This window comes from Engystomops pustulosus, chromosome 3, assembly GCF_040894005.1.
Source record: "Engystomops pustulosus chromosome 3, aEngPut4.maternal, whole genome shotgun sequence".
Lineage (NCBI taxonomy): Eukaryota > Metazoa > Chordata > Amphibia > Anura > Leptodactylidae > Engystomops > Engystomops pustulosus.
In genome coordinates, this window is record NC_092413.1 from 140965145 (window position 1) to 140985549 (window position 20405).

The 20405-nt window shown below is 38.7% G+C and overlaps 1 protein-coding gene across 3 annotated transcripts in view; it reads left to right on the forward strand.

Moving 5' to 3' along the window:
* CSMD1 (CUB and Sushi multiple domains 1) overlaps positions 1-20405 on the forward strand; it is a 1135715-nt gene that overhangs the window by 724555 nt on the left and 390755 nt on the right. For all 3 annotated transcript variants that reach the window (XM_072142316.1, XM_072142317.1, XM_072142318.1), the window contains 2 exons: positions 10339-10442; positions 13824-13936. In XM_072142316.1, the coding sequence (XP_071998417.1) occupies positions 10339-10442; positions 13824-13936 (217 nt within the window). The remainder of the gene's footprint in view (positions 1-10338; positions 10443-13823; positions 13937-20405) is intronic.

The following is a 20405-nucleotide window of genomic DNA, read 5'->3' on the forward strand; positions in this document are numbered from 1 at the left end:
GGGCACAGAGATTCAAAGGGTGGGCGTGGTAATTTCCCTGTTGCGTGGGGATCCGCAAAATTGGGCTTTTTCTCTCCCACCTGACTCTCCATCCCGTTCTTCTCTTGACGCTTTTTTTTCAGCTTTAGGCCAGATTTATGACGAACCTGACCGCCGAGCACTTGCAGTTTCCCACCTTAGATCTCTGTGTCAGGGAAAACGGACAGCAGAAGATTATTGTGCCCAGTTCAGACAGTATGTGACTGACTCTCAATGGAATGACTGCGCCCTAAAAGACCAATTTATGTCCGGACTGTCAGACCGAGTACAGGACTTAGTCTTAGCTTATGCCGAGCCTCAGACATTAGATGATGCTATGACTCTGGTCATCCGAGTTGATCGTCGCCTAAGATCCAGGCGATCACCTCGGGTGTCCTCGGACTGTCAGCCAGCGGCCAGTCCGTCTCCAGGTAGTCCAGAATTGGAATCCATGGAGCTGGATAGCATCTCTCCTGCACAGCGGAAGCAACATCGAATAAGACGCCATCTTTGTTTCTACTGTGGAAGTCCTGATCATCAGATCAACACCTGTTCCAAGAGGCAGCAGCAGGAAAACTTCCGCTCCTAAGCAGTAGTCGGGGGGACTGCTTAGGAGCTCAGGTACTCCCTATTGTGTCTAGAATGTATTTACCTTGTACGGTTAAGTTTCAGTCTGTTTCCTGCACTGGTCGCGCCTTTTTGGATTCAGGTGCTGCGACTAATTTAATCGATTATAATTTTGTCTCTCAGTTTTGCATGTCATTGATTCCATTGTCCACTCCTATCCAGATGTCGGGTGCGGATTTGACCCCTCTACAGGCAGGGTTGATCAAATTCCGAACCCCGCAGATAAAGCTTATGGTAGGAGCTATGCATGAAGAATGGTGTTCTTTTCTAGTTATGGAAAACCTGTCTGAAAATGTCATTCTTGGTCTACCCTGGCTCCGGATCCATAATCCGGTAATTAATTGGGAAACTCTGGAGCTGGTTCATTGGGGTCCTCTCTGTAAGGAGCACCTGACCAGAGTTTCACTATGTACAGTAGTGACGGAAGATCAGGGTCTTCCAGGTTTTCTCTCGGACTACTCAGATGTGTTTTCAAAACCCTTGTCCCAAGTCCTTCCTCCTCACAGGGAGTTTGATTGTAAAATTGACCTTCTTCCTGATGCTAGATTGCCAAAGGGTCGTATATATAACTTGTCGGTACCAGAACGGGAGGCACTGAAGAGTTATATTGATGAGAGTTTGGCAATCGGACATATTCGTCCCTCTGAGTCGCCCACTGGGGCCGGGTTCTTTTTTGTTGAGAAAAAAGATGGTGGTTTACGGCCGTGTATTGACTATCGAGAATTAAATAAGATAACGGTAAAAAACTCAGGTCCCCTCCCCTTGATCCCGGATCTTTTAAATCAGGTTTCTGGGGCCCAAGTTTTCTCTAAATTAGATCTCAGAGGGGCTTATAACCTGATTCGGGTCCGAGAAGGGGATGAGTGGAAAACCGCATTTAATACACCTTTGGGGCACTTTGAATACCTGGTTATGCCCTTTGGTTTGAGTAATGCCCCAGCGGTTTTTCAAGGCTTTATGAACTCCATTTTTCATGATTACATCGGTGTGTTTATGGTGGTGTATCTAGACGATATTTTGATTTTCTCTCCTGATATGGTTTCTCACCAGCAACATCTCCGCCAAGTACTTACCAGGTTGCGCAAAAACCACCTCTTCGCTAAGCTGGAAAAGTGTGTTTTTTGCGTCCAGAAGGTTTCCTTCTTAGGTTATGTTGTGACTCCCTCTGATGTACAGATGGATCCGAGTAAGGTTCAGGCGCTCACGGACTGGGTTCGGCCTACCAATCTTAAGGCCCTACAACGATTTTTAGGTTTCGCTAACTATTATCGGAACTTTATAAAGAACTTTTCTGTGATCGCCAAACCCCTCACGGATCTAACCCGTAAGGGTGCTGATCCAAACAACTGGTCCCCTGCCGCTTGCTCAGCGTTTGAAACTTTAAAAGCGGCATTCTCGTCAGCCCCAGTTTTGGTTCAACCTGACCTCTCTCTACCGTTTGTTGTGGAGGTTGATGCCTCCGAGGTAGGAGTAGGTGCAGTATTGTCTCAGGGGTCCTCCACTCTCACCAGACTTAGGCCCTGTGCATATTTCTCTAGAAAGTTTTCCTCTTGTGAGAGGAATTATGATATTGGTAATCGAGAGCTCCTTGCCATTAAGTGGGCATTTGAAGTCTGGCGACACTTTTTGGAAGGAGCTCTTCATCCGATAACTGTGCTCACAGATCATAAGAACTTAGTATATTTGGATACTGCTAAGCGTTTGAACTCACGTCAGGCTAGGTGGGCCTTGTTTTTCTCTCGCTTTAATTTTGTGGTCACCTACCGACCTGGGTCAAAAAATGTGAAGGCTGATGCCTTGTCCCGTAGCTTCGGGACTCCTGAGCTTCCAGCGACTACGGACAGTAATATTTTGTCTCCAGGTGTTGTGTTGGCAGCTGTCTCCTCCCACCTCTCCTCTCAAATTTTAGCAGGACAAAAATCTGCACCCAAAGACCTTCCGGAAGGCAAATTATTTGTTCCTCTTTCTTGCCGTTTGAGAGTGTTGGAGGAGACGCATTGCTCAGTATTGGCAGGTCATCCGGGAATGCGGAGTACCTTGGATCTCTTAAAGAGAAGTTACTGGTGGCCTCACATGACTAATGATGTGCACGCATTTGTCCAAGCCTGTCAGGTCTGTGCGCGAGGAAAGACTCCCAGGAGACGTCCTGAGGGGCCTCTTCTTCCGCTTCCAGTTCCCACCAGGCCATGGTCTAAAGTGTCAATGGATTTTGTCACTGATCTGCCAGCATCTCAAGGCTATACAGTGATTTGGGTGGTAGTGGACCGTTTCTCCAAGATGGGACACTTTGTTCCATTAAAAAAGTTACCTTCAGCTGAAGAATTGGCTGATTTGTTTATACAGAACGTTGTACGCCTCCATGGTATACCAGATGATATTGTGTCTGATAGGGGCGTACAATTTGTTTCCAAATTTTGGCGAGCATTTTGTTCTAGACTGGAAGTTAATCTGTCGTTCTCCTCAGCGTTTCATCCTGAGTCTAATGGTCAGTCCGAGAGAATGAATCAGGAGATGATTCAATATCTGCGACTCTTTGTCTCGGACAGTCAGGACCAGTGGGTGAAATTCCTTCCGGTGGCAGAATTTGCTATTAATAACCACTGTAGTTCGTCCACACAGGTATCTCCGTTTTTCTGCAATTATGGTTTTCATCCACGTTTCTCTTTTTCATCTGTGCCTGTCTCTGATATTCCTCGAGCGGAAGCTATTACATCCAAGTTGCGCTCGCTCTGGTCACAAGTTCGGGAGAATATTCAGAGGGCACAAAATTCTATGGTCCAACAAACTGAAAGAAGGCGCACTAAATCTGATACGTTTGTGGTGGGGGATAAAGTGTGGTTATCAACAAAAAACCTTAAATTGAAGGTCCCCTCTTTGAAGTTTGCGCCCAGGTTTGTGGGTCCGTTTGTTGTTACTCATATTGTTAACCCGGTTTCCTTCAAGATTACACTTCCAGCAGGGTGGCGGGTCCATAACACCTTCCATAAGAGTCTTCTGAAGCGCTATGTTGAGCCTGTTTTGCCTCTTTCTAACCCTCCTTCTCCATCTATTGTGGAGGGGAATCTGGAATTTGAAGTGGAAAAGGTGGTGAATTCCAGATGGGTAGGTAACTCCCTGCAGTACCTGGTCCATTGGAAAGGTTTTGGTCCTGAGGATAGGTCTTGGGTTCCGGCTAGAGATGTTCATGCTCCACGGTTACTCAGGTTATTTCATCAGACCTACCCTCAGAAGCCATCTTTAAGATCTAGGGGTCCGAAGGCCCCCCGTCAGGGGGGGGGTACTGTCAGGTTCGCTAGGGAGATTGCTGGGACTTCTGGTTCTTCTGGTGGTACCAGCAGCGTTCTCCGAACCCCGGCGCGTATCCGCGCAAACTCCACCTCTCGTCCTGGGCAGCGGCTGCTAAGATCTCGCGCTGTCTAGGAGTGGCTGGGACTTTGAACCTCTGCTTGGTGCTTGGTTGTTTCTGCACCATGAGGGGTTAATTCCCAGATGCTGTCCAGCACCTATCAGGTTCTGGAGGTGGAGTTCTGGCTGCATAAATTGCAGCTTCACTAGTCACCAGTGCCAGTGTTTGAAAATCCCTTTCTCCACCTGGTTGCTGCTAGTTTGTATTGCTCTGTATCTGTATCTATATTGTTGCTAACTCGGCTAGTTTTGGACTTTGACTCTTGCTTACTGATTCTGCTTTTGACGTACCCTCTAGTTGTGACTCCGGCTTGTTTACGATTCTTTTATGTTTTATGTTTGTCAGTCTGTTTGTGTTCCCCTTCCCACACTTACCCAGAATATTTCGAGTCTTCAAGTAGTCGCCCCACGGTTTAGCGTGGGGGGGCTATAGGAAGGGACAGAGGTTGGGGCAAGCTCAGGGCACACTATCCCCTGTCTTTTGTGTACCAATCCTAACAGGGACCACGAGGTCTGCAGAGAGTCCCGATGAGGCCTCCTCTGGCGTGGCCGATGGCAGTGGGGGCCATTCCTCATTATCATCTCCCTCCTCTCCCCATTCTGTACCTGCCGGTTCTCCCATACCTGCTAGTGCTTTCTCTGCTGCCGTAGGATTCCGGGCAAACCGACCCAGAAGGGCCGCTATGGCCGTGGAGTCATGACTTCCGGTCGGCTGGACAGCGTTACGGGAGCCCTTGGGGCCGCTCCTTCGGGCCGCGACTCTTATTTCTTCCGCCGGCCATCGCTGTGACAGGGGGTGTTCACTCACTGCCTCGGACACCGTGTGGGCTGACAAAATGTCGGTAAACTGGTAAAAGGATAAGATATCAGGATATGCAGCGGGAGCTCCGTTCCACACGTCTGCTCACATCCTCGTCCAGGCCACGCCCCCAAGTCCAGTGATTTTAAATTAATTATTTCACTTTACCTGGCTCCCCTCCAGCAGCATGTGGTGATTCTGGGGGAGAATGGTGGGACAGTTCAAATGCCACAATCTCCTAAATCCATCCTCCTCACTTATTTTGCACAGTATATGGCAGAAGTTCTGGATCTCATTTTTTCTCATTTGTAGTGCATGTAAGGTTATGTGGATCAATGATACATGTGTAGAAATATATAAAGATAGTATTTCACATATTATATTGACTGTAGAATAGGTTAAAACGTGCCAATACAAATGACCAGTAGCAACTGACCATAGCTTGAATATTTAACAAAAGTGCAACTTATTACCAGCCCTCCATGGATGGACACACATGTGCCCACACGCACATGTACTGTACACACCTGTGTGTATGGGATCCTCAAACGTCTACAGTATTAAATAAAGGATTGGGCACACTGGAAAGAGGCTAAACGCAACTCAAAAACTACTATAAAATGCAAACTGTTTGTCATATTATAATCAAAAGTTGTAAGTTGAAGTAATTAAATTCATAATTACAAAAAAATATAAAACATTTCAGAAATACAATAAAATCTCTCCAATACTCCCAGAGCTTACTTGCATAAACTCAAGTGCAAATATTGTACATTGACACTGACAGGAGCTTATTATCCCTGATGCCTTTGGAAACTAGAGTTAATGAATATAAAACTAGGGGTCAGATAAATATTTGTAAAGTATATAACTGTAAAAAGGCAATTGTTTCATTAAAGAAAAGAAGTGTCAACTCCATTTAGTGTGTGAATAGAAAACATCCTAACAGCATTTCATCTCAGAAAATGTTGCCTGTCATCTGACAAGAAAATACATTTTCCACTGAATTCTGTGAATGTTTCTCCAAAATGAAATGTTTATTATTTTTCATGTGAGAGAGATATTTTGGTTATAAATAATTTTAACTGTAGTGAAGTCAATATCATGTCATGCCTTTTAGAACTGGATCTACAATTTCAGAATTACAATTTATTTAGTTTATACTCTGAAGGTCCTCTTTTAGCTGTTGAAAATTTGTTCCTTCTGCCCTTTTCTGAAAGTCACATTGAATAATAATTCAAAGTGAATGATATTGTGGTCATTGTTACTTAGGTGACCCTTAACCTGTAATTCTGATACATTATCAGATCTATTGGTCAAGATAAGGTCCAGGAGTGTCCCCATCTTAATGGGTCTTGCATCAGTTGTGACAGGTGCTCGTCTTTTGTTATTGCCCAAAACCTGTTGCCTTTGTAGGACCTTCAAGTTTCTGACCCCTAGTCTATATCAGGTATATATCTATATGCTTTGAGACCACATGTATTTGACTTAATGGCAATTCCTCTGCTGCCTTCATTATATTTGGAGCCTTATAACAAGCTCTTAGTAATAAGTCATTATTCTTTTTTCATCCCCTTTTATCCACCCATAAGGACTCCACATTCTCATTTTCCTCACTGATGTCATCTCACAGGATGGGTATGAGCATTGTTTTAGATCTCAATTATTTGTATAAAAATTAGTCTTGCAGAGAGGGTTGGTAAAGGGGACCCTGACTCATGCCCAACAGACATCACTGTGAGCCTTAAACTTCAGCCCACCAACAGACTTACATGTTTGCCTCTGCTTATCCTATTATTATGGGACAACCACAAAGGCAGTCTTTCTGTAGGTCACAGTGCAGATAAGAAATAAGACAAATAAACATAAAAACACAATAATGGGTAGTAAACAATCCAGGTCACAACTGAGAGAGTAAATAAGGAACAAAATCACAAATACCAAGGAATAGTCACAAAAAATCTAATAGCAGAGATACAGGAGTAGAGAACTACAGCAGAATAGAAAAAAGAGCTAGCAAATGAATTTGACCAGTGTAGCAGAAAACGGAACCAACCACTCCCTTTATCTGAGGAGGAGGTTACTATTAAAGTATTATTTAGAGGTGCACTGCTAGCATGTCACCCCATAATTTGTAATGGATACAAACATTTTTCTGACCTGGATGGTGGTTTGTTAGATTTTGGTGTAAAGATAAATCATTTGGGGAGAGTTTTAAGTGGATAGTGTGCAAGAGAGTTTTTACATACACAGAATAGATAACTTACCTGTGGGTCTGATCAACAATTACGGTAAGTCATTGTTGGAAATCAGGAATCTTTTTATTAAATATCTTTTAAAGATGGAGCTTAAACTCTGAGTAAGATAGTGATTCTGAAATCCCTTTTAAACTTTCCCCCTATTTTGAAATTTCTTATCAGGTAACTTGTTTTGATTGATTTCCCTCCATAGCATAAAGGGTCTTTGTGTCTTGTTGTAGTGGGGGTTTTCTCCTACTAAGTGTCTTGTGTTATGTTGTAGTGAGGGATTTCTCATACTAAATTTTATATGTGATCTATTCTACCTTTGAGATAATCTATGGTGGCATTTATATTGCTGTTTCTGAAGGTTATTAGAGTGAGATTCTTATTTGTTATACCCTCTGTCCTTTAGGTTGGCAATCTGGAAGTCCAAGTACAGACGTTATAAGATGCTTCATACATTCTAGTTCTGAATGTTGCCAATAATTTCCTCGTAATCGGGTAGCATTTTGGAGACCAACAAACTCTCAATGCTAGCAATTTTAAATTAGAAAATAGATAAATATATCATAAATATTATATGACATAAATTTACAAACCACAGTATGTGAACTAGTAGCGTGTAAGAGGTTTAGTGTGTGTACATATGGGTATGGATTAAAATTGGAGTTACTTTGACTGCCAAAGGCATCATGTGGATGGCTACCAGTGACTGTCATGCTGAGCATAAATTATCTGTGGCACTGCTTTATATGTTTCCTATATTTTTATCTATGACATTTTCATCGTAAAATACACCATATGAAGAAATGGCTAAAACCTTGCATATTCAGGAATCATTAAAGAGATGGAGTAATGATTTTTACATGACTTCATTCTGCTTGCCATCCATAATTCTATCTTGCAGAAAAAGATGATGATATGATCGAGTATAATAAAAATCAGGTAACATTTTGAAGATATTATGCAAAGGCTAAATAACATCAAGATTACATTAACCAGTTTAGAACCAAACAGTACACATTTATCTTTCTCAGTCTTGGGCTTTCTATGATCATCATTGTAAAAAAGGAGGAACTTTAACACCATGATCAGCTACAGATCCCTCAGTTGTTTTTGCAGGTACACCAGGCTATGTAGTATAGTGCAGTCTACACAGGATGTCTGTAGGCTAAAAGCTGACTTTGACACCGTGGGAGAAATTTATTAAAAGAAATTGCCCATTTGGTTTAATGCATTATGAACCAAACATACCTTGAGAATGTTGTAGCTACAATGATGCAGAAACATATCTTATTTAATCCCTGGGTTGAGTGATTTTGCTGACAAAAAATTATAATATTCAGGACATTGGTGAAAGCTAGACTGCATTCAGCCTGCTATTCATAAACACATTACACAGAGCATCCTGAACTGTCGAGACAGGACAACCTGAGCTGGATCAGTCATACATAGCAGTCAACATATATTATTATGTTTTTAATGGATGTAGGAGGTTGGATTTCATTATTTTTGAAAATATGTTTTGGCATACATAATGCATATACATGTTTCTATATAAAACAAGACTTATCTATAAAGCAAAAAAAGAGAAAGGTTCTCTGCTTTCATTATCAACATGATTCTTTAATGCCAGAAGGACTTCAACTAGCAGTGCTAACATCACAAAGCTTCAGATATCACATAATCATGGAAACTCTCAGCTTGCTTATACCGTGAAAAACCTGAAAGTCAAGGAAGTGTAACTACTTAAGGTTTCCTTGAATAGAAAAGAAATCTTTCATTAATTAGCTGCACATTTATTGGAATTTCTGTGTTCATCACATTTAAACAGTAGTTGCCAAAAAGACAGATTAATGTATCTTTAAATTATAAACTTCATACCATAACTTTTCTCAGTGGGATGATATTTCTTACCATATGATAAATCAAAGTTAGCAATTGTACTGATAAACTTGGGTTTATTAAAGTGGTGTGTATGGGTTAGGTGGTTTACGATGAAAACGTATGCATATTTGCATATTTGAGCATGGCACAATGTTTTAGAGCCCCCTACAGGCTCTCTGTAGACAGGAAATACCTGTTTTTTTTAATGTGATTCACCATGATTCATTTCGGGTTGCATCAAATTTTGTCTGAAAATCCGGTGAACTCGGCAAATTGAATTTTTGAAAAATTTTCCCATCTCCAGTAACAATGTTAAACGTATTCTTTGTGGCACATGTATCATAGTTTTATAGACTTTTGGCAGCTAGTTTTTGTACCTTATGTATGATCCTGTCTTTTTACTTGTGATACGTGTTCAGTTTTTCCTGTCATGGCAGGCGCAAATTTTTGCTTCTTCTTGAGACTTTTTGTTGCAAATGTCTCAAATCCACATGGATACAAGCCACGTGAGGGGGTTTTATGCCGGTGTGCACACTACTGTTAATTTGGGATTTAACATGTTGCCTTTTTAATGTATTTTGAAACCTATTATAACACCTAAGGAGAGGTGATTTTCCTAATTACATTACTGTTAATATTTGAATGTACAAAACGCATAGTAAATGAAATGTTAACACAGGCGTTAACTAAATGCATTATAAATGCAATTAAACAGCTACGTGTGACCTCACCCTTAGAAGTAACCAATAACAAAAAATGCAAAAATTAAAACATTTTGACAAAAGAGGTTACTGTGCAAAATGTTAAACAGTTAAAGCATGTGAAATACTTCCAATTTACATGTTAAAATCGGGTCCATGAAAAAAACCCATTCCTTTGCACCTGCCCTGGACCAGGTGCAGAATTGCGCCAAAATTGGTGCAGAAATGGCGCAAAGATGGCAAAATGGAACATTTGGAAAAGAAAGATACATAAGGCACACTGCACAAGGTGCAGACAGACCAAGGCGTACTTGATAAAGAATAGAGTTAAAAGTCACAAAAATGGCGCAAAAACTGCAAAAGTCACTAAAATTAGACAATTTGGCTAGCTGAGACTATGATACATGTGCCCCTTTGTATTTTAAAATTGATTTTTACTTTATATTGTATCCGTCACTTCTACTGGTAAGCAGACAAATCTTTATATTTACTTACATTAGTCCAAAGTCTATAAGCATTATAAGAAAAGATTCCTACTGTGCTTTAGAACACTTATTTTAACCTAGTTAGGGTTAAGAAAATGCCAAATGTATGTGCTTAACAACATTTTTATCTGCTTATGGTAACTTTTCCTTATATTGTGGCATTTATATTTCACCAGGTTATCAAGATATCATTTGAGGTATTTGAACTTGAGAGAGGCTATGATACTTTGACTGTGGGAGATGGCGGAAAAGTAGGGGACACACGATCAGTGTTATATGTGTAAGTAATGCCTATCCTAACAAATCATCTTCATGCCTATTGTACATCGTGTTTAGTAAGTGTTCAATAGTGATGTCATGCATTTGTTATTTTATTACAGCATAAGTTTACAGGACTCAAAAACCTCTTCAGTAAAAATAAAAATTTCATGGTGTCTAATACTGTACTGAAAGAAAACATATCAGGTGATTTTCTTTCTGCCTGTGAGGGAGAGATGTGCACAGAGATAAAGAAAATAGGTGAAAACTTTACTCTAAAGTAAAATTTATTCTGGAGCATTAATTACATAATAAAAAACATATAGACATTTTACAAACGCACATTATTTAAAAAAATACACATATTTATAAATTGTAGATTCCACTTAGGCTACATGCACATAACTGCGTGCAATTTCCAAGCTGCAAGCAGTGGTGCATGTTTGCCACTCACCACACAAAAATAACTGACCACAAGCGGCTTTCTGGTGTGGTCGCTGTGGGGTCTGGTCTGAAGTCAACAAGTGCAGTGAGTATATTGGACGGAAGCCGAATTATTAACCCCTTAAGGACCAGGCCCTTTTTCGTTTTTGCGTTTTTATTTTTCACTCCCCACTTTCAAAAATCTATAACTTTTTTATTTTTCCATGTACAGAGCTGTGTGATGTCTTATTTTCTGCGTAACAAATTGCACTTCGTAGTGATGGTATTAAATATTCCATGCCATGTACTGGGAATCGGAAAAAAAAATTCTAAATGCAGTGAAAATGATGAAAAAACACATTTGCGCCATTTCTTGTAGGCTTGGTTTGTACAGCTTTCACTGTGCGCCCCAAATGACATGTCTACTTCATTCATTGGGTCAATACGACCACGGCGATACCAAATTTGTATAGGTTTTATAATGTTTTCATACATTTACAAAAATTAAAACCTCCTGTACAGAAAAAAAATTCTTCATTTTACAGTGTTCTTGCGCTAATAACTTTTTCATACTTTAGTGTACAGAGCTGTAGGTGGTGTCATTTTTTGCGACTTCTGATGACGTTTTCAACGCTTTTATTTTTAGGTCTGTGCGACCTTTTGATCACTTTTTATAGAATTTTTTCTATTTTTCAAAATGGCAAAAAAATGCAATTTGCGACTTCGGGCGCTATTTTCCGCTACGGGGTAAAACGCAGTGAAAAACGGTTATTATATTTTGATAGATCGGGCATTTTCAGAGGCGGCGATACCTAATGTGTTTAGGATTTTTACTGTTTATTTATATTTATATCAGTTCTAGTCAAAGGGGGGTGATTTGAATTTTTATGTTTTTTTAATATAATTTTTTTTTTTTAACTTTTTTTTCATTTTTTTTTTTACTATTTTTCAGACTCCCTAGGGTACTTTAACCCTAGGTTGTCTGATTGATCCTATCATATACTGCCATACTACAGTATGGCAGTATATGGGGATTTTGCACACCATCTATTTCAATGTGCAGATTGCACATTGTAATAGATGGCCTAAAACATGATAGCCTCGGATCATTGTGTGATCCGAGGCTGTCATGGCAATGGATCGCCGCTCCCCGATGACGTCACGGGGAGCGGCGATCGGAGCCAAGATGGCGGCGCCCACGCGCCGCCGGCTCGTTAATGCCGCCGGCAGCTTTGCCGGCGGCAATCAAAGGGTTAACACCCGCGATCGGTGCAAGCACCGATTGCGGGTGTTAGCGACGGGCATTTGCTTCATCATGAAGCAAATGCCCGGTGAGTATGAAGAGGGCTCAGCCCGTGAGCCCTCTTCATACTCCCCCATGCGCAGCAAGACGTAAGGGTACGTCTTATTGCGCTATGGGGTTAAATAGTTCTTGGAGCTTACAAGCGATATGCAATCAGCACAGACTCAAAGTTAGTCTGAGCAAAAAGCACACTTAATTTGAACAGGTAGTTGTCTTTTATAAACTTTAGAATAGGCAAATACCCCACGTAGTCTTAACAATGGTATTTACTGAACTAATCTTCCCAGAAAGACGTTAGTTTACTTTTCAGTGTGTTGTTAGATACTTTTTAAGGTTAAGATTTTAAACTAGTGTTTGCGCTGTTTCACTTTATGCAAATGCACCTTTGATTCCTTTGTAAGTTTGAAGGTCTGATACTAAATAATGTCTTAAATGCTGACTAAGATTATCTTACTTGAACTATAATTTATAGGGTATTCCTATCATCGCTCACCATGATTAGGGTATGGTAGGACATGCATGCTCTGCAATGTGAACGTGAACAATAAAAGTCAATGGTTAGCCCCTATTTTTGCAGAAGCTCACAGCACACATTTACGATCATTTGCATGAGGCCTTATAATTTTCCTTCACTTACGTTAATTGCACTAACCTATGTCTAAAGATACTTTTCAGAGAAAATATAATTGGGAGAATGCAAAGGATTGCAGAAGGAAAGTCAGCTATTTTCCACAAAAGATTGCTCCAAAATAAATAATACTTGCCACTATGGTCGTGTAAAACATTTCAACCATCTTATTACAAATGTTAAAAGAATAACCTCATCCATCAACAGCTCCTTGGTTTTGTTTATATTGAAAACTAGATGACTATAAATGCTCTAGCCAAAAAAGGTTTATGCCAATTCTCTATAGTCCAGGTTTACCCTGCACTCAGCACATAATCGTAGTATCATCAGAACATCTTTAAAAAGGCAATTTATGTACCCATAGTTCAAATCTGCAGTACAGTAGTGAATAAGAACAAGGAAAGAACAACTCTGTGTTGTTCATCTACATTACTAATCCATTAGCTCAGGACTGTCCATATAATTCTCCTTCAGGTCTTCTCTCCAGCGACCATCAGATGTAGCTCTTACCTAATCACTTAAGATAATTTCCCCTTCTACCAATTCCTAGCAATTGTTACCTAAAGAAATTTTTTCTGGCCTATACTAATATCTTCACAGCATTGTTATCACACGATGCCTTCTCAAAGCTCCTCCTGCATTTCAAATGATGTCAAAAGTAATTATTTGTGCATAATTTCCCCCACCCACAACAGTAGGGAATACAGAAATTTTTATTTAGTAAGCTTGTAAAAAGATTCTTTGTAATGTGTTAGCCAATGGTTAAGTAGATAAAAGTTTAGAGTCCTCAGTTGTTGATACCAAAAACTTAAACCTTAAACTGCTATGTCCCTCTCTACATAGCAGTTAGTTCAACACACTATGATCAGGTGCCATACACCTCTATGGAGGCTGTGATTTGGCCAAAAAATGTGTGGCCAGGTCACGTTTCCCAAACATTTAGTTGATATGCAGTAGAGCTTTTGATGCTTTGTTCTATTACATTATTAATACTTGCTTATTAAAGCAAATCACATTAACCTACCATATTTTATTTATGTGTTGTCCAGTCTTACAGGTTCTAGTGTACCAGATCTCATTGTCAGCATGAGCAATCAAATGTGGCTCCATTTACAATCAGATGACTCTATTGGCTCTCCAGGATTCAAAGCTATTTATCAAGGTTAGATTCCATATATTTACCATACATTGTATGTTAAAACAATATACAAAGGAATGTGTAACTAACCGTATAACTTAAATGTCTAAATAAAATTTTGCAAATCATATTTTATATGATTTGTATTTTTGGTTTACTTTTTATATACATGTTTAGGTTGCATTCACACTATCACATGGGGGACATATTTAAAGCCCCAAACTTGCGGCAATACATACGTCCCCAATAGGTGAACAATGGCCACACAGTGTGGCACATTACCACACCATAAATGAGGAAAAGATAGAACATGTCCTATCTTTCCTCGTGTTACGGTCATACGCAATGCTTTTCTAACAGAGGGAGGGGTCAGTTGGCAGTAGCCGGACCAGCATAAGTTTGTGAAAATGCAGCCTTAATGTGTATATGTATTCTTTATATCAAGTAATTTCTATATTTTTAGTACAGCAGTGTAACAGTAATGAAACATATTACTTGTATATGGTTATCATTATACAGGTAACAAGTAGCATGTATTGTAAAATGTATTACAACTACATTGTTCACAACGACCCATTCCTTGCTTGAAGATATATACCTTTTAATATTATAGAGATGACGGTTAACAATAAAACCCTAACAGTGCCCATACCTATTCTAAGCGTACATTTATGTTCACAATGGCTCATTCTGTTATCTGATAAGCAGCTAAACTTATGGGATGGAGGGGATATTAAGCTAGGTCAAGTGTTGGGGGGGGGGTAGTTGTGTCGTTACATTACAGAAAGTAAATTTACATAGTAGAGGATGCCCTGTGATTAAAGGCTAGATTAAAGGCTAGATTGATACAACAGAGGGGTCCTGAATAGTCAACACATGTATTAGTGAATTGTGTGTCCAAATAGGATGAATGTAATAGATGCAGTCAATATCTTCTTCTATAAATAAATTGATGAATAATCCTTCAAAAAAAAGCAATAAGAAAAAACAATTACAAGATACAAATGGGTTTTGGATTTTTCAGACACATAAAATATTTTCATGGTGCCCACCACTGTACAGCTACAAGCAAATATTATTTCAAAATTCTACCCATTGCTTACCCATAGTTTTCATTTTAGCCCTTGCCTTGGAGTGTTTTGGTCCTAGATGCCTCCTCAGTAACCTTCTGATTGGACTTTTGACATAGGCCCTTTTATATCTGTGAGCCGGCCCATGAAGTAGTAGGCCTCAGGCAGTAAAGAAATGTCATCTCAGTCACCTAATGTACAATACATAGAAATCAACTGAAAAGCTTGCTAAATAATCTACTTATATTATTACATGATGGTTGAAATGCTATATCCTGGATAATATCTGTATGATATACTGGGAGAGTAGACATACTGGGCTGGTGGTTGACCAAACTCAAGGACCCATCAGTGGATTCACCTGTTCACTTATGGGCCAGTCTAAGTCTGCTGCTTGGCATGTAATGTAAGCACTTGTTATGAGTGTCAGCCAAGTAAGAATAATAAGGACAAAGAGGGGTTTATTTACTAATGGTCCTCGCGCTCACTTTCGTGGATATCCGACACATGCAAGATTAGTGAATCACAGCAGAGTGCATTATCGTCGTACAATGCACTTTCAGGGAACTTTGCTATAGAGGTAAGTAAATGTGCCCCAGTAACTTTACACCACAGCAGAACTTCTTGGATTACTGTTGGTATAGTTTTAGAAGTGTTTTTCCTCTCCCACAATAAAGGAGACAATCTAAACTGGTGTATGGCTAAAACATCCTGGTATTGGAAAATTCTTAAAATTGCAAAGTCTTAAATCTTGTACACTGTAGTAACAGATTGCACTTACATAAATAATTCCATAGAAATATTAACAAATTAGACAACTAGAATTGGCCACCGATCTTTCACAGATATGAGGGGAACATGTATGCCGCAAGGAATTCCAGTCATACTGTTTTCTGTTTTTTGTGTGGTCATAAATAAAAATGTAGAGGAAACCTTAGTCCTCTCTAGAATTTTGCCCAAACTAAAAATTATATATACTAAAAAGAAATTCAATAGATTATTCAAATTAATTTTTCAATACCTTACCAAGGAGACATTGATTTTATTTTTGCTTTTACCCTTTAGCCAGAATATATCTTGTATCATGATAAATAATTATTGTACAAGGAAGCCTTGGAATGCAATTGTGTCACCCAGTACTGGAGATAATATATGTTGACTTAAGAAAAGCTCAAGGGAACAGCAATAGGTCTTCGAGCAATGATTTCTGCTTCAAATGTCACAGTCTACAGGGATTTGCTTTAAAATCTCAAATATAGACACAAAAAAGGAGGAAATGGCCCTAGGTGATACAGTAACTTGAAAGTACCAGGGGATAAATAACATGAACAATCCATACATTCATGTATTTAAGCAGAGACAACGGGTGACATAGCAGCCTGTGTGCTGACTCGTACTGCCAAGGCTCTCTCTCTCTATCCAAATGCCTCTAGTATGAAGAGAAAACATATTTTCTATTTAGCAAAAAAAAGAAATACTAAAGTTTGGCATTGTGGTTGTGCACATTAGTGCCGCAGACAAAACCACATTCTGAACACTATAAATAAAGAAATATAGCCTTGAACAGCTTTGAACATGACTTCTAAAATACATCTATGTCCTTTTTATGCAGTTTTTTATTTATGTTTTTCTCTTTAGTTCATGTAAAGGACAAGAAGAAGTTATTCTTATCTTTATTCTTTACTGCTTCTTTTAATGTGAGCATTCTCTCTGTGTCAGCCAAGTCCTTCTGGTCTTGTAGTTTGTCAAAAGCTTCTTTTTCATGGGACAGATTTGAAACTATTGTTCAAAATGCCATGAGCTTTTAATATTGAATTACTGAGAGAAGATATTTTTCATTGTTGCGGCTTCAAAGGGAATGCAGCCCTGAAACACATACAAATGAAACAATGTAGGCTAACAAAATGTTGTTATTATAATGGAATTTACATTCCTCAAAATATTTCTAAATCTATTGTAGGTAGGTATATGTAACTATATTTCTGCCGGAAAAGAGAACACTTAAAACCAACACTTTTCAGGCAGAAATATTCATACATCGGAACACAAACAATTATAATCTTGCTTTATGCACCTTTCTTTAGGTATATGTAACTAAATGTAATTATCTGAGAGCGTTTATTTAGTTTTTAATTACTCAGGAGTGAATATAAATAATGTTTACAATAATTAATATTTATATTACTACATAGGATTTTAGATCAATGTGGTATAGGAGGCAAACTAACATAGACGTTTTATGTAATAATAAATTGATATGACTGCCATACTTACTAGTGCAAGCTCTTTCTATACAATTTCTAAAAAGACAGCCTCTGTCCAGGTATACAGTCAGTAGCCTTGAAAACTAATTTTGACAATAATATTATAATAATAATTCCTTCATTTACATAGCGCACACAGATTATGCAGTGCTGCAAAGAGCTTGCCAAATCAGACCCTGTCCCCAATGTGGCTCACAATTTAATCAACCAACCAGTATGTTTTGGAGTGTGGGAGGAAACCGGAGGACCTGGAAAAAATCCACACAAACACAGAGAGAAAATACAAACTCTTTGCAGAGGTCGACCCTCGGACTTGAACCCAGGTCCCCAGCACTGCAAGGCTAACCACTAAGCCACCGAGCTGCCCAACCATTTAATCACAGAATAGAAGAGTTAATAGGTACTAAAACTTATATTTTAAATATAAAGATTTAAATACATGTCTCCAAACACAAGACTGTTCAAATCCTGATACTCCAAGAACTAAGCTATTGCCCTTACAAGGGCAGTCCCAAAGCTATCTCTGGGATGCCCAAGGGTAACTCTGGAATGCCATAGTATACAGTACAAAAAATCCTGATGTGTTTTTAGGACCTTTCCTCAAAGGAATAAACAAATAGACATCATGGTATAATTGAATTTAGTCCTGATCGCTGCACTGAAAAGGACAGTGATCTAACTCAATAGCACTGGGATGTATACTGAAGGGTAGGCACAGCAACTCAATATGGTTTTAAAAAGCCTGCAGCCAGCATGGGATCCCCCCCCCTTTGGCTCTCCAAACATCCACATTCGTCCTGCTAGTATGTGGTAGGGGAATTATCCACCGCATCAATAGGGATGATTCCAGGACTCTAACTTAGGTAAGCATACCAACTGGAGGGTAGAGGCAAACACTGTGTGGACAGCCTACCTCATCAAATCATCTGAGCAGGTGTTTTATAACAGACGCTGAAGAATAACAGGTAACCAGAAGTGAAATAAATCTAATCTTGTCACTGTTGGTGGGCCAGCGGCAGAGTATGTGCTTCACTGATTATGCTGCCCATGCAATGAAGCAAGGGGGCTTGGTGATGCGATGCTGGAACCACATAGGATTTTCCAAGCAGTATAAATAAAAATAAGTATGAATTACAACTATTAAATTGTTCTAAATAAAATTATCTAACTCTTAAATACCAAGAGAGGGGGAGAAGAAGGTTTTCACTGAGATGACTTCTTTAAAAGATAAATAATATGTTTTCAACAACTTTGGAGATGGAGAAAAGTAAAAGCAAATGTACCAGTTTCCCACAGCTATAATTCATAATTTAGCAATAGTCTTCTCATATGGGGAGAAGACACTTATGCCCCTCCCCCAAGGCTCCTTGCATGATTGAGCTGAAATGATTCTTACAGTTAGTGGCGTATCATATAGTTATCTTTTAAATGGAAGATAGCCCATATATAATTTATCTTTAATTTACATATTCATCATGATAAATATACAATTTATGTGAAAAGTAATTTGTAAACCAAATGTTTTGTTTTTGAAATCCACAAGCGGCAATTTTAAGGCTTGTCACCTACCTTATACATGCTGACCATGGAAACCTCTAAAACCCTAACTGTACAATGCCCATCCCTTCACTTTATTTAAACTTACCCGCACTTCTCCTTTTAATGTAATCTCTTAGCAATTATACAAGGTTCTCGGCAGACCCATGCATCATGAATTGATTAACCATAAATTGTGGCTGGTCACTGGCTAATTTATTTACATATTTTATCTTAAATTCTGTGTCACTCGTTTTACTGCACAGATTAAGCTTAGATTAAGCTCTTGCAAGCAGAATCGGCATACACAGTGTAGTATACTAGAGAGAATACTCATTTCTCATCATTTGCATTTTACATGATTACTTTGGGTTTAAGGTAGTAAAAATAAATTCATTAATTTATGTGACTTAAGAAATTTTGTTATAAAGATCATTATCCAGACATTACTTACCAAGTATAAGTTTAAAATTCAGAAAAGCTAACATTACACTGCACAGATCTAAATTTCAAGAGAAGAAAATAAATGGCTATAAAAATAAAAAGATATAAAATAAACCAGCTAATGGAGATCCGAATCAAATTCTCCTTATGTAACCTAGCGAGATAAATGTTATAAAATGTGCTTAAGGGAAAGTGTAATTTAGATAAATAGGCATCTGCACTGGAGATGATGCCTGATTTATGTCAAATACAAAATATACCATATGGATTGTGCCTGGAGTAAACTAAAGAAACTTTTGTGGAAAGTTCACATTAAGTTAAGAGAACTTGTTTCAATTAATGTAACTCATAAAGAACTTCCACTAAAATCAGTAAATGATCAGGAAAGTGGAGTATATAAAAATGTGGTGGAATTTATCCATGAAATAAAATACAATGGAACTTATTTAACAATATATTTATGTGATTTATCTTTTTTTATATTCTATACTTAAAATAGAAAAACATGTCAATATGTTGTGCATTGTTACTTTTAGACTTGCAAATTACTCCGAAAACCAGTGGAAACTGCTATTGACATTTGTTATTACTAAATCGGTTTTTAGATTTAATTAAAATTTCAAAAATAAGGCTAACAAAGGTGTTATAAAATCTGAGTGTTAAAAAATTAACAAATCTGTCTAATTGGTGTTGTAATTGCCAAGGGAATCAGATGACTATATATATAAAAGTGGCAGTTCTCACTTGTCTCTACTGCTTTTTCTGTACTGATAGGTAAAAAGAGCTATAATTTTATAGAGGTAAAAATACATGAACTTTCTGTATCTGCTCTTCAACCAGTAGCCAGCCATTTTATTGGGTATCTTCAATATGGTTGAAAAAAAACCCAGTTTGAAATTCAGAGTCATTTTCTTTAATATTTATTGATATGTATAATGGTCAAATAATCACTAGCTTCATAAACCATTAGTAAAGAGGAATATAAGAAACTTTGTAAAGTAAATTATTAGATAAAAGTGTTTCTTTTTTCAATTACCACTTATCATGCTTCAATTACCCTTCTAGATTCTTAAGGCTGGATTCACACGACCAGTGCCCGCCGTACCGTAGCACGGCGGGCACACGGCAGCGTGCGGGGAGAGGAGGAGGGGGAGAGCGCTGCTCACCCCCGCCCCTCTC